A 27,427-nucleotide genomic window follows, 5' to 3' on the forward strand; every position below is an offset into this window, starting at 1 on the left:
AGGACGTACGCGCGTTGTTTCCGCGGTAGTCAGGGCAGTTTCTACCGCCGGCTTAAGGAGGTTTCGGGCCCCTGGGATTTCTGTCCACGCTCCTCGCCCTCGTCCTCCGAGCCGGAGCAGGTTCGCAACCTCCTCAGACCCTCCTGCTCCCGGCCGCCGCTTTCCGCCACGGCGAGATCCCCAGGTAGGCCCCGTGCCGCGCGCATCCCGTTGTTACCCGCCACCATGGCGCCCGCAGAGGCCGAGTTGCCTCCGGGGAGCGCGCTTCTGCGGGATGCTGGGGCGCGAGCGGGACTGTTGACTAAGCTTCGTTGCTGGATCCTGGAAGCGAGGTCAGAGCTGAAAGTGGCCTTAGGGGTCACCTAGGGTCTAATCCATCGTTTTTCTTGTGGGGGAGCTGAGGCCCTGGGAAGGGTCACATTGCGTTAATGCAGTGTCTGTCGCCTCCGCCCCTCCGCCTTTCACGTCTGACCTCTCGTCGGATACATGTCAGCTCTTCGGAGAAGCTTTCCCTGGCCGATTTGCAGAAGGGCATCCCCTTTTAGCCTCTTCCACGTCAACCTGCTTCATTTCTTTTGTAGCAGTTACCACTCTGAAACTAAGTCTGTTTCTGTCTTATCCCTCCAACTATTTATTGTATACGTATATAGGTGCAACTATACAGGCAGTACGTCTCCCCGCAAGTATTATTAAACACCAGCCGCCCTGGGCCAGGCACTTACTGTGGGACCGAGCATGCATTAAGGGAAGAATCCAGGCAAGTGGCTGCCCCCTTGGAGCCTGCATTCTGGTGGGGAAGAGATTGAGTATAAACAAGAAATTCCAGGTTATGACTGGTGCTGTGAAGAAAGCAAGGGGATGTGATGGAAGTTTAGATATGTTAAAGTTAGCAGAGAAGCCTCTGAGGAGGTAATTAAAGAATACGTGTGACAGCTTTTTTGAAGTATAACTTACATACCTTTCAGCCATTTAAAGTGTACATTGTGAGTTTGGAAATTTTATGCAGTTGCATAAACATCACAACTTCAAATTTGGGACATTTTCATGACCCCAAAAAGTTCGGAGGAGGCAACTTTTGCACTGGGATGTGAAGATTAAAACGAAGGTAGCTGTGGGGAAGGGGAAACAAACCATCCCAGGCTGAAGAAACAGCACTAGGTTTGCTCCAAGGCAGGGATGAACTTGCTGTGTTCAGGAGAGAAAGGAAGCCAGCAGAGCTAGGAGGGCTGGGGTGCAGCAAGGCAGTAGAGAGCGGGAAGAAATGATTAGGTGTGTCCCACAGACGCCTGTGCCTTCTGAACTTTGGAAGTTTCCCAGTGGTCAGCATAAGGTGTGGTCCACACTGACTAACACGAACGACTCTTACCTACCATGTTCTTTTCCCTAAGTTCATCCCTAATGGCAGAGATGTTCTCTCCCAGCTTGAAGGTTGAGGTAGAGGAATAGAGTGAAAGTAACATTTATTAAGAACCTATAGCGTTTTAGGCACTGTGTGTGTGGCTTCAGTTAGTTCTCATAACTCTGAAGTAGATATTAGTGTCTCTGTTTTACAGATGAGAAAATCAAGGTTAAGCGACCTGTCCAAAGCCATGTAGCCAGCACCTGGACTGATTGCAGAAGCCTTGTTTTGCCTTTGTCCGTTCATACAGTTAACTGGTGTTTCAAGTACCTCTACGTTTGAGGGCAGAAATGTGGTCGGCAAGCACCACATCCCCTCACTTTCACTAAAACATACATGTGCTTGTAGCTGTTGCTCTCACCTTTTGTTCTGCACTTATTTTTCATGAAGCTGAGGAAACTCAAATGCCTTCCCCAGATTCCTTGCAGTTTCTCCGTTCTATGTTGTCTTGTTAGCAAGGATGTCACTCAGCCATTTGTCTCCCTTTGGAGAAGTGACTTGTATGGAGGACTTCTCAGTGTAACGGGTAGCAGGATTGAAATGTGGCTTCAGTGTATGTAACTTCTCGGGGAGTTGGAAGAAAGAAAGGAAAAGTCGTTTATTGTACCCGCTATGAACTAGACACTGCATTTTCTACATAATCTGATTTGATCCCCAGACCAGCCCTGGAGAAGGTGTTCATGTTCTGTATGTTTGCAGAGCAGGAAGATGAAGACTGGTGAGATCAGAGTCCCAACTCCTGAGTGGCAGAGGCCCTGGCCAAACCCTGGTGGGCCTGTTAGATTATGATACCCAGGAAAAAACCCAGGGTGGGAGAGGTTCTTGCTGGGTAAATGTCCAGAACACGATGCCAGACCTTTTTAAAAATTTTACCAAGAAATTGCTGATTTGCTGCCGGGACTGGTTGTTCTAGGTAGTTTCATGCAGATACTGACGTAAACCAGAATTCAGAAATTAGTAAGAAAGTGAATGCCCACTAGGTGGAAACCTGAAAGCACGAGGACCTGCCATCTTGTTTACTGTTGTATTCCTGATGCGCAGCTCAGTGTCTCTATGTAAAAAATGAGTGAATGTATTTTCTAGCTGGTGACTACAAAATAATCTGCAATGTATCCATATTGGTTTATTAATGGTAACAAATGAACCGTACTAATATGAGGTAATAGGGGAAACTGGATATGGAGTGTATGGGAATTCTATCTTTACTATTTCTGGAGACCTAAAACTACTCTAAAATAGAAGGTTTATTTTTTGAAAGCGCTCTGCTCATTGCATGTATAAATCTTGTCTGAAAAGTGAACCCTGGCCTCAAGCCACTTTGAGTATTTCTCTTCTACCAGTTAATTATCTTACCATTGCCTCTCAGTGATATTAAGAGAAAACTCACCCTTAACATTTTTCATTATTTTTTAGGGTCAAAATGAGCCTGTTTGGAACAACCTCAGGTTTTGGAACCAGTGGGACCAGCATGTTTGGCAGCGCAACCACAGATAATCACAACCCTATGAAGGTACCACGAAAAGCTTCCTGGGGCTTGTAGGAAGAGTTTGGCCAGAGTTTCTCCCATCAAGGACAGAACCTGAGATGACTTGGGAGCCTCCTTTGGGCCAAAAGCTTTGAAAGTTTGTCTAACTCATCTTTCTCAAACACTGGAGCACAGAAAATGTGTCCCCTCTACTAGTGTCCTGTTCTTCCTGGCCTGCCAGGTCTCCAGAATCACCGAAGGTGCAGATTCCAGTGCAGATTCCCAGGGCCTGGCCCAGGACTGTTGACTCAGAATTCCCATGGTTGGGAAGAAGGGAGGGCAGGTGAAATCTAGCACTGTGGGGCCAGAGTGAACTGGTCATTTAGAAAACGAGGCCATGGGCATTTCATCAGCAGCTGCTGCTGCTAGTCCTGGTGGTGCTGGTGCTTTCTCCAGCTTATTTTTTACTCCTCTTTTTGATCATAGTAAGGAAAGGTCTAATTCAGTTAGTTCTTGAGCACAAGGGAAGGCCACCGTGAGGTAATTAGTGAGAAAGAAAACCATTTTGAATTAAGTTGTGAGTATGCGTACATTTTAACATTGACTTTTTTCCCCTAGGATATTGAAGTAACATCATCTCCTGATGATAGCATTGGTTGTCTATCTTTTAGCCCACCAACGTTGCCGGGGAACTTTCTTATTGCAGGATCATGGGCTAATGATGTAAGTGCTCCTTAAATACGTGTTCTATAAATCATCTCTCTTTGTATGGGCAAGGTTAGCTTTAGCTCCGTTGTTTCCCAAGTAAATGAATCAGTTAGACTTATTTATGGCCTTTTTTTAAGAAATCAATTTGGGGGTGTGAACCCTTCTGAATGGCAGACATTATTTGTTCTTACACTGGTTTTTATTAGGAAAGCACAAAAATGTATTGCTCGAAATTTTCTACTGTAGTTCAATCTCTTGAAGTTTATTCCTAAATAAAATGTCCTATTTATCCAGAGTGAACATTATACCCAGTGGCACACACCAACAAATTCCCCTTCTTGGCATCCTGACAGTGTTCCTCAGGCATGTGTTAAACTTTTTCAACATTAAATAATAGCACAGATCTGCCTAAATACTTACTTATCGTGTACAAAAAGAAAGACAAAAAATTGCAATTTGCTAAAAGAAAGAAAACTCTGGTAGAAAAATAAGCAAAGGGTGTAAAGAGGGGCTTCACAAAAGTAAGAATAAACCTGAACCATTCATCCATACTTGTAGTCAGAAAAATGCAAATTTAAGACTCTTTTTTCTATTAAGTTAACAAAATTAAAAGTTTAAAAGAATAATAATGCCAGCAAGGATAAGCTGAAACCCTACATGTACGACTGGTAGGTATGTAAGTTGGCAGAGCTTTTCCACAGGATAATTGGCAATAGTTACCAAAAATCCTTAAGCTTATACCCTTTATCTCATTGATACCCTTCTGGGACTTGAGTAGGAAACCTGATAATGTGCTTCATTTGCGTTGTCTAAATTAACCTTTATAACAGCCAAAGCACTGTGAACTTGGTCTCTATTTTATGGATCAGGATGCTGAGCTTAGGGAAGTAGAATAACTGGCCTCGGGTTGCGTATCTGAGTAAGTGGCAAAGCCAGAGGCTGCAGACGCACAGTAAGGCTCAGGGCCACGCTTCTAGTTAGCCAGTGCCTGGTACTGCCTCTCAAAAAACCATAATGCTAGTGAAAATTTTGAAAATGTTAATATCCAATAGTAATGGCACTTTATGGTGTGTTTATATGATGGAATACCATTGTACGTTTTTGGAAAAGTTTTCAAACTGTAGCCTACAGCACGGGCAGCAGGGATTAGGAGAACAGGAGGAAAGATGGTAGTCAAGGTTGAGCAAGCTTGCATTCTACATGTAATTTCTAGAAAGATTTCAGATGATTTGCTGCTTCAAAAAAAGGATGTTTAAAGTTGAACAGGCTGGTGATGCAGGAGGAAAGCTGTAGCTGCAAAAGCAAAGATACTGTGTGATCTAGTGTCTTCCAGAAAATATGTGTACATGGAAAGAAGACTAAGAGCACACAGAACCATTAGCTGTGGTTGTGTGTGGTGTGATTAGGGTGATTTTTATTTTTTTGCCATATTTACAAAATCTCTAAAATGTATTACTTTTTTTAACGGAGGGGAGATTATATAAAAAAGTATTCAGAAAAGAGGTAAGTTTCTACTTTGGTCTTACCATTCAGAGAATGGTAATGGGTAAGTGATATTCTACTTTAGAAGACATGTCTCATAGATGCAGTGAGAAAATTATCTGCAATTTTATGTGTAAGCAATAGAATTTGTTTATTTTAATAGCTTAGGCATAAGAAAACAGTTTTCACAGATATTTTAATTCCTTTGTTCTTGAAGTTAGATAATTAGGTTGCTATGAGAAGTCTATGTATGGTTAAGGTGTACCCCATTAGTTTTTAGGTGTTAAATGCAAGCAGTACATTGTAAATTGCTTTGTTTGCGTTGAATTTTTTTGTTACTACAGGTTCGCTGCTGGGAAGTTCAAGACAGTGGACAGACCATTCCAAAAGCCCAGCAGATGCACACTGGGCCTGTGCTGGATGTCTGCTGGAGTGATGTACGTTCCCTTCCGTTTCTCATGTACTCTTTTACTTAAAGTACAGAATAACTGAGAATATTTAATAATCCAAACACAAATAGCACATACGTGTTCATATTGTAAGAATTCTAAGTTTCTGAACATAAATATAGTCGTTTGTTAATGTTCTTAATGTTGGCTTTAGTTAGCCACTTTCTTTGAAAGCTTTTCTTGTGTTAAATTTTGTGTGTGTGATTTAGGAGAGCTGAATGATTAAGTGGTATTTACAAAGAAGCCAGCAGGGAAGGTGAAACACCTGTGGCGAGCCGCAGTGGGTGTTGCTCCTGGAGCACAGCATGCGCTGCAGCTGTAGAGGGTCTTCCACCTGGCAGAGGGGAGCCAAGGGATGAACAGCTGTAGATGGGCCTTGGCCTGGCGAGGGGAGCCAGGGGTTGAACACCCCAGCCTCTCTCCTCTTCTCCTGCCATTGCTCCTGGTGGCTGAACCCAAAAGTAGTGCGAATGTTAAGGGGCCTGGTGACAGGCAGACACACTGCAGTGCTGAAGAAGCTAAGCCTTGAGGACCCTTTCGAGGCCTTGTACCTGTTCGTTTAGTCAGGTTTATTGAGTCTGATTTGCCTGCTGTAAAATTGAACCTTTTTGGTGTACAGCTCTGTGAGTGTTAAGAAATGCATAGAGTTGTGTTCAAAATATAGAAAAGATCCATCGGCCTCCAGATTCTCATCAAATTCTTCCCAACTCCCAGCCCCTAGAAACCACTGATCTGTTTTGTTTTGTTTTGTTTTGTTTTTTGTCCCTATACTTTTGCCTTTACAGGAATGTCATCTCAGTGAAATCCTGTAGGGTGCAACCTTTGCACTCAGCATGTTGCATTAACGTATGGTGATTGTTTTGTCAGATATATTTCCTATGTTTGGGGTGGGATGCTGGAAATTAGGACAGTCATTGAGATATATCATCTGCAAAATGCTAATGTAAGTGGTAGGAGTTTCTCATAAAAGATGTACAAGTTGGTCGTAGTGGTATTGGGGGTATGCCGTTCGAATTCGTAAGAAGAGAGTGGTTAGAAGGGTCTTGATAATGAAATTTGTGATACAGAGTTCTGGTGGATGTACAGTGTGTAGTGCTCCTAGGAAAATAGTAGTTAGAGCATTTATTATGATAATATTCATATATTCTATAAAGAAGATGGCAAATGAGCCTGCGGCATATTCGATGTTGAAGCCTGAGGCTAACTCTGACTCTACTTTTGTTAGATCAAAAGGGGCTCGGTTAGTTTCTGCTAGTGTGGAGATAAATCATATTATGGCTGGGGGCCATGATGGTAGGAGTCAGAGGAATTCTTGTGATGAGTATGTATAAGTTAAGTGAGCTGCTTATCAGTAGAACTGGTAGCAGGATAATAGCTAGGGTGACTTCATATGAAATCGTCTGGGCCACAGCTCATAGTGCGCTGATTAGTGCATATCTTGAATTAGATGCTCATCTGATCATAGAATAGACGGCTAGGCTTGATGTGGCTAGTATAAATAGGAGGCCTACATTAAAATTAGAGGATCTGGTATAGGGAGGGGGTTTCATAAGAGGAGAGCGATGGAGAGGGCTAGGGTTGGAGCAGTAATATAAAGGGTATTGATAGTAGATGGTAAGGGCCGCCAGGGTTCTTTGGTGAAAAGTTTTATTGCATCAGCGAATGGTTGAAGCAGTGTGTAGGGTCCTACAATGTTGAGTCCTTCACGTAGTGGATATAGCCTAAGATTTTTCATTCGATGAGTGTAAGGAACGCTATCGCGATAAGAGTGGAGATGTTAGGAGCAGGAGAAGGTTAATTATAGGCATGTTGTTAAGAAGAGGAATTGAACCTCTGATTATAAAGTGTTTTATGCAGTTGCCAGGCTCTGCCATCTTAACAAACCCTACTCTTGGGTATAGTGTGTGATGATTTATTAGATTGAGATAGCATCATCTGTGGAGTAAGGGCACATTATGAAGTGGGCCCTATTTCTCTTGTCCTTTCTTACTAGGAGGAATGTTAAATAGGTAGAAACAGACCTGGATTACTCCAGTCTGAACTCAGATCACACAGGACTTTAATCATTGAACAAACGAACCCTTAATAGTGGCTACACCATTAGGATGTCCTGATCCAACATCGAGGTCGTAAACCCTATTGTCGATATGGACTCTAGAATAGGATTGCACTGTTATCCCTAGGATAACTTCTTCTGTTGATCAAATTATTGGCTCAGTGTGTAATAACTCACTTAGACTAGTGTGGTCTTAGTTTAGGTTGTTAGGAGATTGAATTATGTTCCGAGGTCACCCCAACCAAAATTTTTAATGCAGGGATAGGAGGCTAGGGCCTGTAGGCTTGTTGGAGTTTTTATTTGCATTGATGAGTTAAAGCTCCATAAGGTCTTCTCGTCTTACTTGTTTATATCCGCCTCTTCACGGATAGGTCAAGTTCACTGGTTGAAAGTAAGAGACAGCTGAACTCTCGTGTGGCCATTCATACAAGTCCCTATTTAGGGAACAAGTGATGATGCTACCTTTGCATGGTCAGGATACCACGACCGTTGAACATATGTCACTGGGCAGACCGTGCCTCTGATACTGGTAATGCTAGACGTGATGTTTTTGGTAAACAGGCAGGGTAGGATTTGCCAAGTTCCTTTTACTTTTTGTAATGTTTCCTTAGAGCATGCCTGTGTTGGGTTAACAGTGCAAATAATAGGTGTTTATTATATCATTTATTAGTATTGGGCTGTTAACTGTCAGTGGGTTACTCCGGTCTGATGTAAGCTTATGCAATGGAGAATGCCTTCATGTTACTTATATTAACGTTGTTGCTTCTATTAAGTAATAGTTTAGTCCGATGTGATGTTAAGAGTTCAGTAGACTGGTTAGAATTTAAGATAGTTAGATACTGAGCTTAAATTCTTTCTTAATTAGTGGCTGCTTTTGGGCCAACTGTGGTGGTAATGTTTTTTACTCTCTGTAGGAAGATTCTAAAGAGCCGTCTCTCTCTAGACTAACAAACTTACAGGGAGATTAAGTAATTCCATGGGTAAGTTTAAAGTTGAACTGAGACAGCCAGCTATCACCAGGCTCGGCAGGCTTGTCACTGCTACTCATGAATCTTCCCGCTATTTTGCCACATAGGTGAGTGTGCTCTTTCAGGTATTCTTGGGTAGCTCGTCTGGTTTTAGGGGACTTGGCCATTGTTCTCTATGTAAAGTTATTTCTAGTTAATGCATTATGCAGAAGGTATAAGGGCTTGTCTTTGCTTTTTATTCCTTGATATAGTTCTTTCATCTTTCCCTTACGGTACTGTCTGTTGCACCAGGATAGAAATTTCACCTATACTTTTGTTTAAGGTAAATAGTTTGATTAAGAGAGTTTGATAATATTTTTCGCGAGGTTTGGGGCTAGAGTTGGCTCAGAGTGGTCAGGTCATGATGAAATCTTCTGGGTGTAAGCCGGATGCTTTGGGTTAAGCTACACTTTGGCTTGTCCAAGCGCACTTTCCAGTATGCTTACCATGTTACAACTTATCTCCTCTATACCTGTGTAGAAAATTAACAGTAATAGTGATTTCTAGAGTAGTATTTGAGGAGGATAATGGGTTTTGTGTGCGTGCTTCATGGCCTTATTCGATCAAACACTGCTCTTGGTTTACTGCTCAATCCTCTTTAAGCCCTTAGATTTCATAAAGGCTGTCGTGAGATTTTCTGGACATAGAAAATGTTGCCTATTTCTTGCCACCTCATGGGCTACACCTTGACCCAACGTTTTTATGTGTGTACTTGTGCTTACTCTATAACCTTTTTTAGGGTGTGCTGCAGATGGCAGCATATAGGCCGGGGGCAAGAGATGGTGAGGTGTATCGGGGTTTATCAATTATAGAACAGGCTTCTCTGGAGGGATATAAAGCACTGCCAAATCCTTTGAGTTTTAAGCTGTTGCTTGTACTACTATGGCGAATGGTTTTGTTAATGTAACTATTAGGGTTTAGAGCTAAGCATAGTGGGGTGTCTAATCCCAGTTCTTGTCTTAGCTGCTGTGTCTTCAGGGTATTAAAGCTACTTTTGTAGTATATTTTATTTCAACTGGAGTTTTTTACAACTTAGATGGAGTTTAGCTTTATTGAGGGCAGACCTTAAACACTCTTTACGCCAAGTTCTATTAGCTTGGGTTAACTCTATGGCCACAGTGGCTGGCACGAAATTAATCAACCCTAAATATTAGTATAGCTTAGTTAAACTTCTGTTTATTACTAGATTTAACACTACTGTTTCCTGTGGGGGTGTGGTTGAGCCAAGTGTTTTGAGCTGCATTTGTGTGTGCGTGCTTGATACCTGCTCCTTTTGATCCGGGTGATCTAGAGGGCGTTTTCACTGGGGTAGGGATGCTTGCATGTGTAATCTTACAAATAACTAATAAAAAGGGCAGGACCAAACCTATCTGTTTATGGGGTTGTGTGGACCCATCTAGACATTTTCAGTGTCTGGCTTTGAGTGGCTAAGCTACATTAACGCATAGAATACTTAAGTGGAAAATTAAAGTATGAGAAAGAAAGAAAGAAATAGTTGTTTACAGTTCTGGAAGTTCAGGGTCTTTAAAGGTGAATTGGCAGAGGTTTGGCTAAGAAGGTTATTCATAATTAGAGCATGGTTGACTTAGGGTTATGGTATGTTGGGGCAGCACTTTCAGAGGGCTATGCTCAAGGCATTATATTGGTATTAGGGCAGAAGTTTAGTTAATATATTATACATAATGGAGGATTTATTTGGTAGGGGGGTCTTAAGATTTTTTAGAAAATTACATCAATCGAGGGGTAGCTGTTGGGGTGTTTGTGGTTAAAATATGTGTGGGTTCTGACTGGGTTGCATTTTAGTCTCTTGTGTTTGGGGTTTGGCAAAGGTGTGTTTACCCAGGCTGATAGTAAAGTCAAATTAGGGGAGGGCTGCAGATTTAATCGGAAATAGTTCTTGAAATTGAGCGTATGTGCAAGCGTGAGCGTCTGTTGATTAATTGTTATATCCTTCAACCAGAATTAACGCCTTATGGTTGTGATGTCAGTCTGGAATATTCAGTATAAGTTCAACTACAATGGGTTTGGCAGGAATCAGGCTCTTGCCATGCTGAGTCACAGCACCCCCAAAGTTAAATACCAAATACGTGATAGTGCTTCCGTGACTGGCTAATAGGGTGGTCTTTAGTCCATCAGGATGCCTTATTTAAAGGGAACGTGTGGGCCATCTTAATTTTATGGCCATACGTTAATGCAGGGGTCCCCAACCCCCAGGCTGTGGACCAGAACAGGTCCATGGCCTGTTAGGAACTAAGCTGCGCAGCAGGAGGTGAATGGTGGGCCAGTGAGCCTTAACTCCCTGAGCTCCGCCACCTGTCAGATCAGCGGCGGCATTAGATTGTCATAGGAGCTCGAGCCCTGTTGTGAACTGCGCATGTGAGGGATCTAGGTTGTGTCTTCCTTATGAGAATCTAATGCCTGATGATCTGAGGTGGAACAGTTTTATCCTGAAACCACACCCTCACCCCACCCCAGTCTGGAAAAATTGTCTTCCATGAAACTGGTCCCTGGTGCCACAAAGGTTGAAGACTGCTGCTTTAATGTGATCTTATTTATCTCGTATATAAGAAATAATTCTGTGTATAAACATTTTGACATAGTTTAGGGGCCACAGTTGCTCCCATTTCATTCATTAGCAAGGATAGGCTTCTCTAAGGCATTTTTATCATCTGTAAAATGTCTTCCTGACATACCTGATCAAAGATATTGACACTACATTAATAGATACATGAAAAGTTTGAAAAGTGAAGCATTCATTTCATATGCAACTTATTTTTAGTTTACGCATGGAAAAGTAGCAGCATGAGTAGATTTGAAACTTTTCTAATGTATTTTGCCTGTCTTTACTGATTGGGCAACGGGTCAGAATTAGAAAGTTTCTCATAAAGTATGGCAAGAAATAGAACTAACTGATGCAGGAATCCTTTTGCTCAAATGTTATCTAATGGCTATTGGAATTTATAAAACTGAATCTAAGTTTCGTACCATCTAGTGGGAGGATCAGACATGGGAATGAGAGTTGTACGTTCTGAGGGAGGTAAGATGAACTGGTGCCGGGTGGGAAAAAGAATACAGAAGGCAACTGTAAAGTTTGGAAAGGCTTCTGTGAATGCTTTATAGAAAACAAGAATAGAGCTTTTTTTTTTTTTTCTTTTTTTTTACTGTTGCTCTGTCACCCAGGAATGCAATGGTGCGATCTCAGCTCACTGCAGCCTTCGCCTCCTGGGTTCAAGTGATTATCCTGCCTCAGCCTCCCAAGTAGCTGGGATTACAGGTGCCCACCTCCACACCCAGCTAATTTTTGTATTTTTAGTAGAGACGGGGTTTTGCCATGTTGCCGAGGCTGGTCTCGAACTGCTGAGCTCAAAGTGATCCACCTGCCTCGGCCTCCCCCAAGTTCTGGGATTACAGACATGAGCCACCACGCCTTGCCGGTAGAGCTGATTCTTGAAAAGTAAACTACATGCCTATAGCTTTTTAAGCATTGTCTCATCCAGTTGAGGCCTGGGTTCAAATTTCAGCTCTGTCTCTTCCAGGCTTTTGACTTTGCCAAGTTGTTTAATCTTTCTAAATTTGTTCTCTTGTTTGGAAAGACAGGGTTGTTGCCAGGCTGGAATGCGGTGGTGTCATCATGGATCACTGCAGCCTTGATCTCCTGGGATCAAGTGATCCTCCTGCCTCAGTCTCTGAAATAGCTGGGACTACAGGTGTGCACCACCATACCCGGCTTATTTTTCTATTTTTTGTAGAGATGGGGTCTCCTTATATTGCCCAAACTGGTCTCAGACTCCTGGCCTCAAGCTATCCTTCCTCCCAAGCCAAACTTGGTAAAGTTGAATCTTCGGTACTTTAAGGACATGGTTCAAACTCTGTGGCTGAAGCAGGGAGACTTAGAACAGCTGGTGGAGCATACACACATACTCTTTCTCTCCCCAGTGCTTTGCTGGATTCTCCTTTATGTCTGCACGTGTCCACTGAGATTGGCATGCTCTGCTCCACAATGCTGATGACATGTGGTGGGGCTGGTGTTATGAGATTGAGAGGCCAGTGTTCACTTGGATTCAGGGCAGCCCTCTCCATACACTCATACCTTTCCTTTGCTGTGTTTTCAAGGATTTGTAGAATTACAACCTCATTAAAAGCATGAGGAGCAAGTTTTATCTCTTCTTTCAAATGAAGTCACTTCAGTGGAACAAGTTTTTGCTAGAGGAGAATGGTGGTCAATTTTTGAGCTCTGAAACCAAAAATGAAATAAATAGACTAGGCCAAGGTTCAGCAAACTATGGCCCATGAGTCAAACCTGACCCACTGACTATTTTTGTAAATAAAGTTTTATTAGAATGCAGCCACACACTCGTTGATTGACATAATATGTCTGGCTGCTTTCAAGCTGCAGTGACAGAGAAAACCTACTTTGAGTTCTTTGTGTGGATATTGTGAAACCATCAGACAGTGACCACTAATTTTTAAATCTATTTGACAGGTTAGATAGGACCAGTGACTGTTGTAAATTGGCATAGCTTTATTGCATGTACTTCGAAGTGTTATTAGATAGGGACTGAACAAAAGTAATAGTGATTATAGAGTTATGTGTTTTATCTAGAGAGAGAAAGACAAATGTAACAAAATGTTTACAATTGGTGAATCTGTGTGAAGTGCTTATGGGTATTTTTTGTATTTTTGCAACTTTTCTGAAGGCTTAAGATTTATCAAAATAAGAAAAAATGTTTAAAGTGGCCCATGGTTGCTGCTGACAGGAGACCTGGGATCAGGGACAAGAGAGTTTGTTTTCACTAGTTTGTGATTTCTGATTTTTAAAATCCTGTTTGTATGTTCTCGCTTAGAAAAGTAAGTCAATAATGAAATAGATTAAAATGAGTTTTTTGTATGACACTGTAGTTTGCAGTACACTGGTCCCCAAACAATTGGAAAAATAAAGATTGCCAAAGTTTGCCTCAATATATTCAACTTAGTATCTAAATGTATATAGAGATTTAATTTTCCTTAAAATGCAAAATTTTCTTTTATTTTAGGATGGTAGCAAAGTGTTTACGGCATCGTGTGATAAAACTGCCAAAATGTGGGACCTCAGCAGTAACCAAGCGATACAGATCGCACAGGTAACAGAAGCCTCTGCAGAAAGGCTGGGCACAACTGGTACCCAGGACTCTCATGGCTCTTTAAGTGAAATAATTATTATAATTATAATAAAAGGTGCAGTTAGACTCTGTCAAATCAATTAGACAATATAGCAGAAACGTCTTGAGCACAGAAATAACAATTTTATAACCATTCTCATTCTTAACTAGTGTTCACAGATTGTCTTGTCATGAGTCTTCATATATGTATGGATAGAGTCATAAGGAGTTAGCGACATTAAAATCTATGAAAGATAGGTCATAGGTGATCCGTGACATTCACAGGTTGGACGTTTTGACCTCATGCATGGCTGGTCTTCTGCCAACTGCATTTGTTCCCTTACTCGTTCAGCAAGTGTTCTCTGTCTAGGGGCCAGTAATAGAGCAGCGAGTAAGAGGGGCGTTTCCCCACACATGTGGAACTTTTACCATTACTCAGGGGCCACTGGCAGGTACTGTGTGAAGAATGCCAAGGGCAGAAGTAATGAAGATAAGAGAACCTAGAACCAGAGGGTCCAGCCTGCTAAGGGGGCTTCAGGAAGAGCACAAGGCTGAAACATTTTCAGGAAGGCGCTGCGTACTCAGGTCACGGTGCTGCGTACTAGAAATATCTCCTTGATCTCTTAATTCATGTCACCTTAGTGAGTAAAACTGGTGGAATCCCCTACTTGTTATTTCTGAATATCTCCCTAAGGAGGAGCTTACTTTCACTCGCACATATGTCTTATGAGTGAAAAAATTAAAGTTTGCTGGAATGGAAGGTAGATGTATGTTCTTGTGTTAAATTGACTGTTTTGATCAGGAGTGTATTAGTCCCTTCCTGCATTGCTGTAAAGAAATTCCTGAGACTGGGTAATTTATAGAGAGAAGAGATTTAGTTTGCTCATGTTCTGCAGGTTGTATGAGCATGGCGCCGGCATCTGCTCGGCTTCTGGGGAGTCCCAAGGGAGCTTTTATTCATGGCGGAACGTGAAGCAGGAGCAGGAACATCACATGGCAAAAGTAGGAGAGACAGCTGTGGGCGAGAGGAGATGCCACACCTTACAACAGCCAGATGTTGTGAGAACTCACTATCGTGAGGACTGCACTAAGACAGGAGGGATCCGCCCCCATGACCCAGACATCTCCCACCAGGCCCCACCTTCAACACTGGGGATTACATCTCACCATGGGGTTTAGTGGGGACATGCAAACTACGTCAGTGAGGAAAGATTGGTAAAATGCTAAATACCTTTGATTTTTATTTGCTATGACCTCAGTATTTAAATTAGTTTCTTCCCTTTGAATTGCCACAACTAAAGCCATTCAGCATTCTTACATTTACCTTGGCCTGTTTGTTTTTGTCTTGTTGAAAGCATGATGCTCCTGTTAAAACCATCCATTGGATCAAAGCTCCAAACTACAGCTGTGTGATGACTGGGAGCTGGGATAAGACTTTAAAGGTATAATGTGCAATTGAGGCATTGTTTGGCCCCGTCAGGATTGTCGTTTATTCTTGCACCATTTTGACTTCTACTCTGAATGGTCACATACTGGCTTCTCTTTTTTGCTTTTAGTTTTGGGATACTCGATCCTCAAATCCTATGATGGTTTTGCAACTCCCTGAAAGGTGTTACTGTGCTGATGTGGTAAGAGATTTTAACTTAACATGTATTTACTTTTAAAAAAACAAAATAAGTATTTCTCACCTTGTGGTATCTTGCAGTTAGCGGGTAATGTAAAAATCCTGCCGACTTTAGTAATAGATATAAAGGATAGAGTTCAGATTGCCTCAGTCGTCTTCAATTGGGAGATTTTTGTACTGCGTTTCTTTTAGAAGTACTTAATACTGGATGTCAAATTTTCCTGCCACTTGTTTGAACATATGCAGCTAGCTACGTGCCATCTCTAGTGTGACATCTATCATGTCCTTTCCATGGCAGTAGGAAAACTTGCAGTAACTTTGTGAGGTGGTACCAGGTCTTTGGGGACTGTCTCTGAGTGGGATAGAATTGAACTTTCTCGGCCAGGCACCGTAGCTCATGCCTATAATCCCAGCACTTTGGGAGGCCAAGGTGGGTGGATTGCTTGAGGTCAGGAGTTTGAGGCCACCCTGGCCAACATGGTGAAACCCCATCTAAAATACAAAAATTACCAAAAAAAAAAACAAAAATACAGACTCCTCTAAAAATACAAAAATTAGCCGGGCATGGTGGCACATGTGTGTAATCCCAGCTATTTGGGAGGCTGAGGCATGAGAATTGCTTGAACCCAGCAGGTAGAGGTTGAAGTGAGCTGAGATCACACCATTGCACTTCAGCCTTGGTGCCAGAGTGAGATTCCGTCTCAAAAAAAAAAAAAAAAAAAAAAGAAAAGAAATAAAGAGATGGAATTTTCTCCATCTGTTTAGTCACGTCTTAAAAGTTTTGTACCAACAGTCCCGTAATTCCACTTTTAGGAATTTATTACAAGAAAATAATCAAAGATAGAAATGGTCTTTGTTTTTGTGTGTTTTTTGTTTGTTTGTCTGTTTGTTTTTTGAGATGGAGTCTCGCTCTGTTGCCAGGCTGGAGTGCAGTGGCACGATCTCAGCTCACTGCAGCCTCTTGCCTTCTGGGTTCAAGCAATTCTCCTGCCTCAGCCTCCCATGTAACTGGGACTGCAGGTGTGTGCCACCAGGCCCGGCTAATTTTTGTATTTTTAGTAGAGACAGGGTTTCACATGTTCGCCAGGATGGTCTCAATCTCTTGACCTCGTGATCCACCTGCCTTGGCCTCCCAAAGTGCTGTGATTACAGGCGTGAGCCACCACGCCTGGCTGGTCTTTGTTTTATGTTATATAGTGGAACATTGGAAGTGGTCTAAGGGGCCACCAAGACACAGATAAATAAACCCTTTGGTAGGTTCATTTGAGGGGACGTTAGACAGCCGTTGCTAGTACTTGAAAAAATATGTGACGTGGACCTTATGAAACATGTTTTGAGTAAAGGATATGAATTGTACAGAAATACCCAAGTATCATGCTGAGGACAAAGACTGAAATAAAATATACTATACCGTTAGCCAATTATTGAGAGCAACTGAAGGGGTGGTGTAGGGGATTTTTATTTATTCTTAGTTCCTGAGTATATTTTCTAAATATCCATATATTTTATAGTTAATTTTAAAGCACAAGACTTTTTAAAATATATGAATGTTCTACTTTCAAATACTGTTTCTCTAGGTTTTAGTGAAACATAATCACAGGATTATTAAAATCCAGACTTAATTTTGTAACCAAAACTTAATCAAACACATTAGTATAGAAACAGCATACTGCTTCACCTGAATCGCGTCTCTGTTTTCCTCTATTCCCTAGATATACCCCATGGCTGTGGTGGCAACTGCAGAGAGGGGCCTGATTGTCTATCAACTAGAGAATCAACCTTCTGAATTCAGGAGGATAGAATCTCCGCTGAAACATCAGGTGCGTCATTAGTCAAATCAAGAAGCATGTATTTAGCACCTGCTGTATGCAAGATTGTGCTCACATCTGGAATACAGTTGTATTTTGAAAAACCTATGAGTATGTTCAAAGGAGGGTGAATTGAAGGATATAAACACAAATACTTAGTGAGTGAATACTAAGAAATAGTAAGGTATCCCTGGATGAACTGAACTTACGTCTTCTCCAAACATGCCCCGGATGGCTGAGTGCAACTGAATTGTAGGGACCAAGGGAAAACTTCTCCTTTGCTTTCTGAAGGAGTTTACTGAAAACCAGCTGGCAAAAGACAGATTAATAGGAGAAATGGCATACAAATTTATTGATGTGCACAGCATCTTACAAAGATCTTAAAGGCAGTGTGGTTGATGCTTTCATACCATCTCGAAGTCACAGCAAGAAGGGGGCTCAGGGCATGGCCCAAAACAGGTTCTCATGGTAAATCGGGTTCTCGTGACAAGACAGGTTTTGGGAAGAAGAGAAGAGAAGTTCTGTGGGGCAAAGGTGATCTTGTTAATGTGGAGGAAGCCCCTCAGGCAGCACCCTCGGAGAGGACTGAGATAACGGCATCAGACAGCAGTTAATCTTCCCTGAATCAGTACAAGGGAAGGGCCTCCGAGAAAGCCTGGCTGCACCAATGCCCATTTTTCTCTGCAGATGCAAATCTCCCCACAAAAGATAGCTTTTCAGCTATTATTTCCAGCCCTTCTGAATAGCCATCTTGAAATATGTCAGAGAAGTCTATTTTGGGGCGAAATATTTTGGTTTCCTTGAGAATAAAATTACACATCTGGATGGGTTGGTTCCATTGTAAATTCCTAGCTTCCGACTTCAACTCAGCTTGCATCACACCTAGACAGTTGCTAGCTTTTTCTCCTTCGCTCAGGCCTCCACTTGCCACAGGGCTGCTGGGCCTGCATTCTTGTCAGCTTCTCCATCCTTTAGTCTTTGTCTCAGCCAATCAGATCAGCTCTTGCTCAGAGAAAAAAGAAGCTAATGGGAACTTCCTCCTCTTTCTCCTGCCAGATCTAGAAATTTGTCTGTGCTTGCCTCCTCCCCTGCCTTTTCCCCCATGAGGTGGAAACCGTCCTGCTAAGGCCAGTTTTGTGGTGGGACCCCATGCCCTCCAGACTTCTCGGGAACCGTATGCAGAGTATCACCTCTTTCCCATTCCCCCATCTCTCCTGCCACGTAGTACTTCTCCATTAGCACTGACACTTGCTCAAATCTAGTTGATCCTAGAAAACACACCTCCCTTGACCCCCACATCCTCCTCCAGTACTGCCTGTGTCCCTTTTCCTTCCGCAGTTGGGCATCTTGCCTGAAATGTCCTTTGTTCCCTTACCTCCCACTCATTTCTCACTCGTGAGACCTTTGCCCCTGTTGCTCCATCAGAACGGTTTTTGGCATGACCACTGGTGGCATCCTCATTGGTGATTCCAGGGGACACTGGACAGCCATCCTCTTACTGGAACAGAGCACCACTCACTGTTCTTACGAGACACATTTCCCCAGCTGCTGTCTTGCCAGCCTCTCACCCGCTACCTCTGTGGCTGCTACTCCGTCTTTGCTGGCTCTTGGCTGAATGTGGAGGTTCCACAGATGTCTCCCTAAGCTGCTGCCTCCTCCACCCAAGCACAACTGATCTCCCATCCACTGTCGCTCAGCCACGCCCTGTGGACTGGAGACTCAGACCTCATTTCTGTGCTCCTGACAGGGACACCCAGTCGGACAGCTCCTTGGTGTGTCTCCCAGGCGTCTGAGCCTGCAGTATCCCACGCCAAACCCACGACTACATTCTGTGGCTCTTTATTCAAATGTTACCCTTGCCTCAGGATTCTCCCTTGCCACTGCCAGCAGTACCATCTATTTTATACGTATGTATGGATATCATATACATACTAAATATTTCACTTCTTTTGCCTACTAGAATGTAAACTCCATGAGAGCAGAGATTTTTGTTTGTGTTTGTTGCCACCTCCCAGCACTTGGAGCAGGGCCTCAAGTGTAAAAGATGCTCTGTAAATATTTGCAGAGTGAACATTGGATCTGAACCTGCCCCTCTCAGCCACCACCAGCCTGTTGCTCCTGATGTGCTTCACGGCCCATTCAATGGGACCTCCATCTCCTTTGGTAGAGCCAGAAATCTTGAGGTCACCCCTGATTGAACTCTCCCCCTCCTGTCTCACTAATCCTCAGTCTCCTCCCCTCCACCCTGAAATTATTTGGGAATCTGTTCATTTTTCTCCCTCCCTCCTGCCACATCTAATTCAAATATTGGAAAGCACTTAGATCAGAACTCTATGACATTGGTCTTGGCAGTGATTTATTGGCTATGACACCAAAAAGCACAGGCGACAAAAGCAAAAATGGCCAAGTGGAACTGTGTTAAACTAACAGCTCCTGCACAGCAGAGGGAACCATGAAGAGAGTGAAAAGGCAGCCTGTGGAATGGGAGAAAATATTTGGAGACTATTTCTGACAAGGGATTGATTTCCAGAATACATAAGGAACCCCTACAACTCAATAGCAAGAAAACTGGCGACATGAAAAACGGACCAAAGACTTGAATAGACATGTCTCCAAAGAAGACCTACAAATATCCAGCAGGTGTATGGAAATGTGCTTAACATACTAACCATCAGGGAAAGGCAAACGAAAACCACAATGAGATACCATCTCCTACCTGACAGGACCACTGTTACCAGAAAGCCCAAAGATAGCAAGTGCTGGGGAGGGTGTGGGGAACCTGGAACCCTTGCGCACTATTTGGGGGATGCAAAATGCCACAACCGTTACAGAAAACTGGAGGCCTCAAAACATGAAAAACAGAATCCCCATATGATCTAGCAGTTCCACTTACGGGTCTTGATTCAAAAGAATCAAAATGGGTATTTTGAATAGACCTGAATAGACCTATACTCCTAGCGTTCCTTGCGGCGCTGTTCTCAGTAGCCAAGTGAACAGATAAAGAAAATGAGGTGTATACCTGCAGTAGGATGCTGTGCAGCCTGAAGGAGGAAATCCTGCCACTCATGACAGTGTGGGTGACCATGAAGGAGATTATGCAAAGTGAAATAGCCAGACACAGAAAGAAACTGCATGATTCCACTGAAATGTGACATCCGACATAGACTCACGGAAGTAAAGGGTGGAATGGTGGTCATCAGGGGATTGGGGGAGAGGGAAATGGGGAGCTACTTAATCAATGGGATGAAATTTCATTAAGCAAGATGAGAATGCTCTGGAGATATGCCGTACAACATGGTACCTGTAGTCAACAATAACATAGACTTAGAAATGTATTAAGTGGTGGCTCTCGTGTTAACTGTTCTTACCACAATAAAATAAGCACATAGACCTTGGCTCTTGTTCAAAGCATCCTCCCGAGGTGAGGCAGCGGCTCTTGTAAGTGGCACCACTGGCCTTGCCGGACTGCGGCCTAAGCCCTTCCCTGCCTCCCCATTTCTTTTTGGGTGAATCCCCAAAAAACCGGGTCCCATCTGGCTTCACTTCCTGCCACCTGGTGGTAGCGCCCTGGCCTCTCCGTTGTCGAGGACTGGTTGTTGTCGGCCTTTGCACAGGGCCAGTGCGTGTGGCTTCTGGTGCAAGTGGCACCCCTGGCGTTGCGCAGTTCCTGGTGTGTGCCACACAGTAGACCCTGTGCTGAGGACCAGCCATGGCCTTTTCTGTTGTCTAAGAACTTGCAGATGTTTGTCACTTTGCTTTACTTTTTTTCTTTGTACTCACAAAAGTAATGGTCTGGCCATTTTTAAAAAGGTGGGGGAGCAAACAGTACAGCAATGAAAGAGCAGGCCGTTTTCCTTCGTACTTAGGAAACATGCATCCCCAGCAGCTGTCACAACGCCAGAGGCTGCTTCTCCCTTCGTCTTGCCTAGCCCCTGCTTGGGTCCTGCTGGGCTTCCCCTGAACTCACACAGAAGCTCAGATGGCCAGCTCGGGCAGGGCGGGTGGCCCTCCGGGCTTTGGGCAGGTTGCCACGACTGGAAGGAAGAAGTGGTATCTCTGAAGTTAGCTTCTCCTCAGGGTGGTCGGCTTCTGTGCCCAGAAGGCTGGGTAGTGGAACCTCTGGGTTCTTCTGTAGAGTGGAGACCCGCCCTTGGGCCCTCAAACTCAACACTGGGCGAAGTGCAGCATGTTGCTTGTGTGTAGCATGGCCACTGCACCCACTGTCCCCTTCACCCTGTTTCCCTGTGAGTCTGGTGCAGCAGAGCCTGCATCCCTCCTCCAGCTGGGGAGGCAGAGGTGCAGAAGCATCAGGTGACCTCCTGAGGGGTGTCTGCCTAGCCAGGGACGTCTCCATTCCCCACGGGCATTCCGCCTCGCAGCCCATGGGGCTCTGCTGGCATGAACGCAGCCTTGTAGGGTGGCAGAGGGAGAGCGAGCAGCGGAGGCAGGGAGGGGCACGGGGTGTGCAGTTTGGTCCTAAGCTCACGGCTTAGACGGAGTTATTAAGGAGTTAGAAAGCAGTGCTTACTGCTGTATCGTATTTGAGTGATGTTCTTCTGGTTCTTCTCAAACCTAAACATGGGGTAAAAATGACTTACCTTCATGTTAGTCATGAAATCTTATATTACGCTGTGATTATGTCTCTGTTTTGTTTTAACTGTAGCATCGGTGTGTGGCTATTTTTAAAGACAAACAGAACAAGCCTACTGGTTTTGCCCTGGGAAGTATCGAGGGGAGAGTTGCTATTCACTATATCAACCCCCCAAACCCGTAAGTGTGACTCTGTCAGCTTGCAGATTTCACCTGACTTTTTTTTTTAACAAAGGGAGACTTACATGAACCTTTGTTTTTCAGTGCCAAAGATAACTTCACCTTTAAATGTCATCGATCTAATGGAACCAACACTTCAGCTCCTCAAGACATCTATGCGGTACGTTTTTAGACACTTTAACTGTGGTGATACATCTGGAAACCAGACTTGGAGGTGGCTGAGGAGTTGTGGGATCAGAAAAGACTCATCATTGAAGAGCTTGTGTGTGTTCATATCTGGAGATAAGTGGCTTATGCTGTAGGCTTCAGGTTTCTGTGGGTTTTTGTTGTTGTTGTTGTTGTTGCTGTTTTTGAGACAGAGTCTCACTCTGTCGCCCAGGCTGGAGTGCAGTGGCATGATATCAACTCACTGCAACCTCCACCTCCTGGGTTCAAGCGATTCTCCTGCCTCAGCCTCCCAAGTAGCTGGGACTACAGGCGCCCAGCTAATTTTTGTATTTTTAGTAGAGACGGGGTTTCACCATATTGGCCAGGCTGGTGTCGAACTCCTGACCTTGTGATTCGCCCGCCTCGGCCTCCCTAAGTGCTGGAATTACAGGCGTGAGCCACCGCGCCCGGCCTTGTTTTCTGTGTTAATGTGCCCCCGACTAGCAGCGTTGTGTATTTGTTTCTGAACGCAAGCTTAGGATGTTTTGCCGGAGTCTTCTCCCTCCCTTAGGAGTGCTGGTAGACAGCTCACACACAGAGCTCACACTGAGAAATCTTTTGCTCAAAAGAAACGTTTTCCTGAGGTCTGCTCCTTGTTTCTTGCTGTCCACATGCTCACTTTCTCTGGTGTGCAGGCCTTACAGGAGGCAAGATTGGGTTCTGGGCTGGCATTTGATGGAGGAAGTCTGGATAGTTTCTTTTGCGATCAGCGGGCGGCAGCTCGAAGGAAATGTACCTGTGCGCTTTGTTTCCTAACTCAAGCAGGAAGTGTGCGTGGGTGGAACCTTCTCCGCGCCCCTCTGCCTGGCTTCTCATTGTGCATTTACCCTGCAGGTAAATGGAATCGCGTTCCATCCTGTTCATGGCACCCTTGCCACTGTGGGATCTGATGGTAGATTCAGCTTCTGGGACAAAGATGCCAGAACAAAACTAAAAACTTCAGAACAGTTAGATCAGCCCATTTCAGCTTGCTGTTTCAATCACAATGGAAACATATTTGCGTACGCTTCCAGCTACGACTGGTCAAAGGTGAGAACTCCCGGGCGCTCCAAGGTAGTAGAGCCAGGTTCTAGGTTCAGAAGGCCTAGGCCTGAGTTGTGACTCTTCTCAGGACTCACATGTGTCCTTGGGCAGGTCACCGTCCCCTCCCTGTAAGGGGAAATTGCAGGACTTCCTCAAATGGTTGTGGGAATTCAGTACAGCCTTTGGCCAGAACCCAGCACACAGGAAGCACTCAGCCAGTGTGAGCCATTATGGGCTGCTCTGTTCCTGGGCACAGAAGCACAGGCAAGCCGGGGGCTGCACTTCATGAAGGGGGTGGCAGGGCGGGTTGTGGAGCTTTCACCTGGGTGGTGTTGGTTGGTTGGTTAGCTGGGTAGTTTGCACAGGGGGAGTTAGGAGCTGGCAGGAGCGGGGCTGCAATTTTGAGGGCTTTGGGAGTGATGGTGAAATGTGTAGACTCGGGTACTCCATGCCCAGCCCCGTGGGAAGTGTGCTGGCTTTCAGCCAGCCTGCATCTTTCTCCACTGCTCAGCTCTTCCGGAGAGGTTGTCATCATTCTCCTCCCACCCCACTCTGCCCTTTGCTCCACAGCAGCCTTCTAGACTTTTCCCTACCTACCCTGCCCTGGCTTCCGATGGGGAGGTCGCCTGCTTCACATAGGAGGGGCTTCTAGTGGCCTGCAGTGTCTTTCCCACTCACCTCATGTCCACCTGTGCTGACCCCACCTCCTTCCACCCTCACGGCTCTTTTCTGGGCCTTCTCCCCCTGTCTTCTGTCCCTGTTCACCAGCTCCTCCCCCTGTCTAAGCACGGAAGCCTCGAGGAGCGGTTTCCCTGTATGTTAAGGCTATCGAGAGAGAGTGGTGTCAGCGCCTACCCTCTTGGTTCCCTGTGCTCGGTCTCCTCCTCAGTCCACTGCCAGGTACTTTCTGGCCTCTTAGAGCTGTACGCAGAGTCCCCGTGGCCACGTTCTCCTTGTCCAGTCCAGAAGCTTCCTTTCTGTCTGTGCCAGGCACTCACCTGTCCCTTCTCTTCCACACAGCTTTCCTCGCTACTGCTTGGCCATGTCCTGGTTTATTCTGCTTCGGGCTGTGGTTTCCGTCCTCCTGCCAGCTCCTGTCTCTTGGCCCCTCTTGCCTTGCTGACCTCGCGCCGTCTCAGCCTGGGGGGCCACCACAGGGCTCTAACCAGTGCTTTGCATTCCCAAGACACCTGCTGCCACACAAGCCAGTGACTGGAGACGTCCCTTGGTTCCGGCCCTGGCCACTCCACCTTTAGTATTTCCCAGTCTCAGGAGTATGGCTGCACCTTACCTGAGGCCCTGAACATAGATACAGAAGTCCAGCTGATTGCCTTCCATCCCTCTGACCCTCCAGGCCTGCTGCTGCTTCTGTGCTTCCCTGTTTGAGGGTTTGCTGTGTGAGCCATGCAGCTGCATTTTTTTAAAGCAACTTTATTGAGGTACAGTTGAAATGCAGTCATTGTTTAAAGTGTACAGTTTGATCAGTTTCAACATCTGTAAATACCCATGAAACTATCACCACAGTTATCTCCCCGAAAGGTTTTTGTGTGTGTTCCTGTAATCTTCCCATACGCACACACAAAACCATGGATCTGTTTTCTGGCATTATGGACTAGTCTGAATATTCTAGAATTTTCTATAAGTGGAGCCCTACACTACACTTTCCCCTTGCCCCAGCTCCTTTCCCTCAGCATAAGGATTTTGAAATTCACCCGTGCTGTTGAGTGAATCACTCGTCTGTTACTTTTCAGTGCTGCATAGTATTCCCAGGTAGGGTGTGCCATTTGTTTATCCATTCACCTGTGTAAGCCATGCACTCAGTTTTGTGACGAGTGTACTTTTTTGGTTCTCCCTGGCTGAGGTTGGACAGGCTGTGGCATGCGTGGAGCCCGAGGCCTCAACTCCCACATTGGGCTCTTTACTGAATCTTCTCTTTGCGTCCTTGTCCCAGCAGCTGCATCAAAATTCTGTATTTTAACCTAAATGACACGCGGGACTCTATACATTATAAGCATTAAAAAACATAGTAATAAATTGAAAGCAGTGAGAAAGGTAATTGCTTTGAGTGCTGTTTAAAAATTGAAATAATCTAATTCATTTAAGCAATTAATGTCAGCTTATTGTGGAGGTTACATAAATTAGAATCTCTTTAGTTTAAAAGAGAAATTTGCTTCAGGGATTTTTCATTGCTCTTAGTTCAAGGACAGTTATCTCTGGTGCAAAGTCATGATCACATATGATTGATGTTATTAGCTTGCTGCTTGAGTAACCGTTCAGAAAAACTACACTTTGTATATTATGAGAATTAGTGGTCACTGTTGAGCAAAACTTCTAGAGCTTTCTTGGTGTGCCTGTTGGGAAGAGAATAAAAACGTGTCATCACAGTACAGGTGGCAGAGTGCACCCGGCACCATGCCCCACCTCCGTCTTCCAGGTCTTTGGCCCACCTGTGGCTCCTGCCTGCTGTCTCTCTTCCAGATCATCTGCCTGGCCCACCCCACTCGCCTCTCTTCCTAAAACTGAAATGTGATCACATCACTGACCTGCCTATGGCCTCCTTTTTCCTGGGGAATAACATTCAAAGGCCTCCCTCTGCCGTTCACAGCCCTGTAGTATGGCCTCATCCTGATTTCAGGGGTCTTTCGATGCTATATAGCCCTGCATCCCCTCCAGTGTGGACCTGGGCAGACATGCACATCTCCGCACACGCCTCTGGATCACTCGCCACCATGCATGCCTCTGCTGCGCTCTGTGTCTGTCGCTCCTTCTGTGTGGGGCGGGATGTCCTTCATCCCCATGATACTCGCAGGTCAGATGTCCTCCTTTCCGTGAAACATTCTCAGGTCAGAGCTAATGCTGAGCAAGGGGCCCAAGGCAGTTATCTTGGTGTTAAAGTCCTGGGGTGTTAAAAGGGGGCTCAGTGTCGAAAACACGAACCTGTGAAGACTCTCTCAGCAGGACATGGATGACACACTGGTACCAACACGTCCTTAGGCCTTTCTCTGAGGACTGAAGTTTTGCTTCACATTTAACTTTATCTTTGTTGTTTTATTTCTCTGAGAGATTATGCTTCCAGTATTGTAGCACAGGACTTCACCTAGAAAAAGCACCTACAAACGCTTTCTGTTGAATAATAAGATCATTGGTGTTTTTTGTTCTCTTTAGGGACATGAATTTTATAATCCCCAGAAAAAAAATTACATTTTCCTGCGTAATGCAGCCGAAGAGCTAAAGCCCCGGAATAAGAAGTAGTGGCTGGAGACTCTGGCCCGGCCAGAGTTGTTCTCTCCACTCTGCCTCATCTCTATACGAATTTGGGTCCCAGCCTTGTTGGGTTGTCAGCCATGGACATGGATTTCAACCCCTGGAGAAAACGATGTCATTGTTGAGCAGCCGAGAGCCCAGGCGTCCGCGGCGACTTGCCGTCTCTCCATTCCACTGCCTGTTGCAGAGTTTTTCTGTAACTCTAAGGGGGTTGAGGTTACTATAGACGTTAGATTGCGGGCACCGCCAGGGATTTTGCAGTGCTTCAGTGTACGTGTTAGAGAATATTGGCCAAGCGTCTGTGAGCCCCGTGCTGTATTTTGTAATAAAGTCTTTTGCAGATTGCTTTCCGAGCTTCCTTTGTCCTTTTCTCCCCTTTCCCACCCTGTAACCTCAGGAACGTGCGTCCTGCCCAGCATCAGCGTGGGGTTTTGAGTTGAGATTTCAGACAACCTCTGGGAAACGCAGCAACCTTAGGGGAAAGGGGTTCCCCAGCTGCGCTCACTTCTGCCACGCGGAGCGGCAGCCTCTGTGAGCCCTGGTGGGAACAGTTTGAATGTGTTTTTCCTAGCTTCCCTCATTCCCATTTTCAACATCCCCAGTGCTTTCTGGCCCTGCTGCTCAGATTTCCGAGTGACTCAAATGGGGACCGTTACTTGTGCTGGGTGACAGGCCATTTGTGGGTGACACTTGTGTGACTTTCAAGTTAGAACCCAGGTCCCCTGCATGGGAATTGCCCTGAACTCATACCCTCGGTAGTGGTTGGTTGGCTGTTGCTTTTGTATATTGTGTAATTTAAAATTCCTGGTTGGTAAGTATTCAAAGTGAAATTCAGCTTACCGTGTGATTTTTGGGTCTATCACTGTATTTTTCACCTGTGATCTCAAATGCTTCTTAGGCCTTCCTGTTTGGACTAATGTGTGAAGTCTGACTTGCTGAGTGTGAAATTCTAGTATTGATAATGTTGTAAGATGTGTTTGCCTACTCATAAAAAACAATGAAAATAAAATTTTCTACTGGAAGAGAC

At 44.6% G+C, this 27,427-nt stretch overlaps 2 protein-coding genes across 2 annotated transcripts; one reads left to right on the forward strand and one right to left on the reverse strand.

Moving 5' to 3' along the window:
* On the forward strand, positions 1–27,427 carry RAE1 (ribonucleic acid export 1). The gene is made up of 12 exons (XM_015148732.3): positions 1–184; positions 2,813–2,909; positions 3,483–3,587; positions 5,399–5,491; positions 13,600–13,686; positions 15,060–15,146; positions 15,261–15,332; positions 17,041–17,148; positions 21,800–21,906; positions 21,991–22,066; positions 22,948–23,142; positions 26,302–27,427. The coding sequence occupies exons 2-12, from the start codon at positions 2,820–2,822 to the stop codon at positions 26,386–26,388; spliced, it is 1,107 nt and encodes a 368-aa protein (XP_015004218.1). The 5' UTR covers positions 1–184; positions 2,813–2,819; the 3' UTR covers positions 26,389–27,427.
* Positions 7,697–8,867, reverse strand: MTRNR2L3 (MT-RNR2 like 3). The gene is given in 1 exon segment (NM_001195028.2): positions 7,697–8,867. A coding segment is annotated over 1 exon segment (75 nt). The 5' UTR covers positions 7,982–8,867; the 3' UTR covers positions 7,697–7,906.

Source organism: Macaca mulatta, chromosome 10 (genome assembly GCF_049350105.2).
Source record: "Macaca mulatta isolate MMU2019108-1 chromosome 10, T2T-MMU8v2.0, whole genome shotgun sequence".
Taxonomy (NCBI): domain Eukaryota; kingdom Metazoa; phylum Chordata; class Mammalia; order Primates; family Cercopithecidae; genus Macaca; species Macaca mulatta.

Excerpts from the sequence above, each read along its gene's own strand:
- RAE1 (XM_015148732.3), top strand. The coding sequence starts at position 2,820 with ATGAGCCTGTTTGGAACAACCTCAGGTTTTGGAACCAGTGGGACCAGC. Across the intron at positions 2,910-3,482 it reads ATAATCACAACCCTATGAAG|GATATTGAAGTAACATCATC; the intron begins GTACCACGAAAA and ends TTTTTCCCCTAG. Across the intron at positions 23,143-26,301 it reads CCAGCTACGACTGGTCAAAG|GGACATGAATTTTATAATCC; the intron begins GTGAGAACTCCC and ends TGTTCTCTTTAG.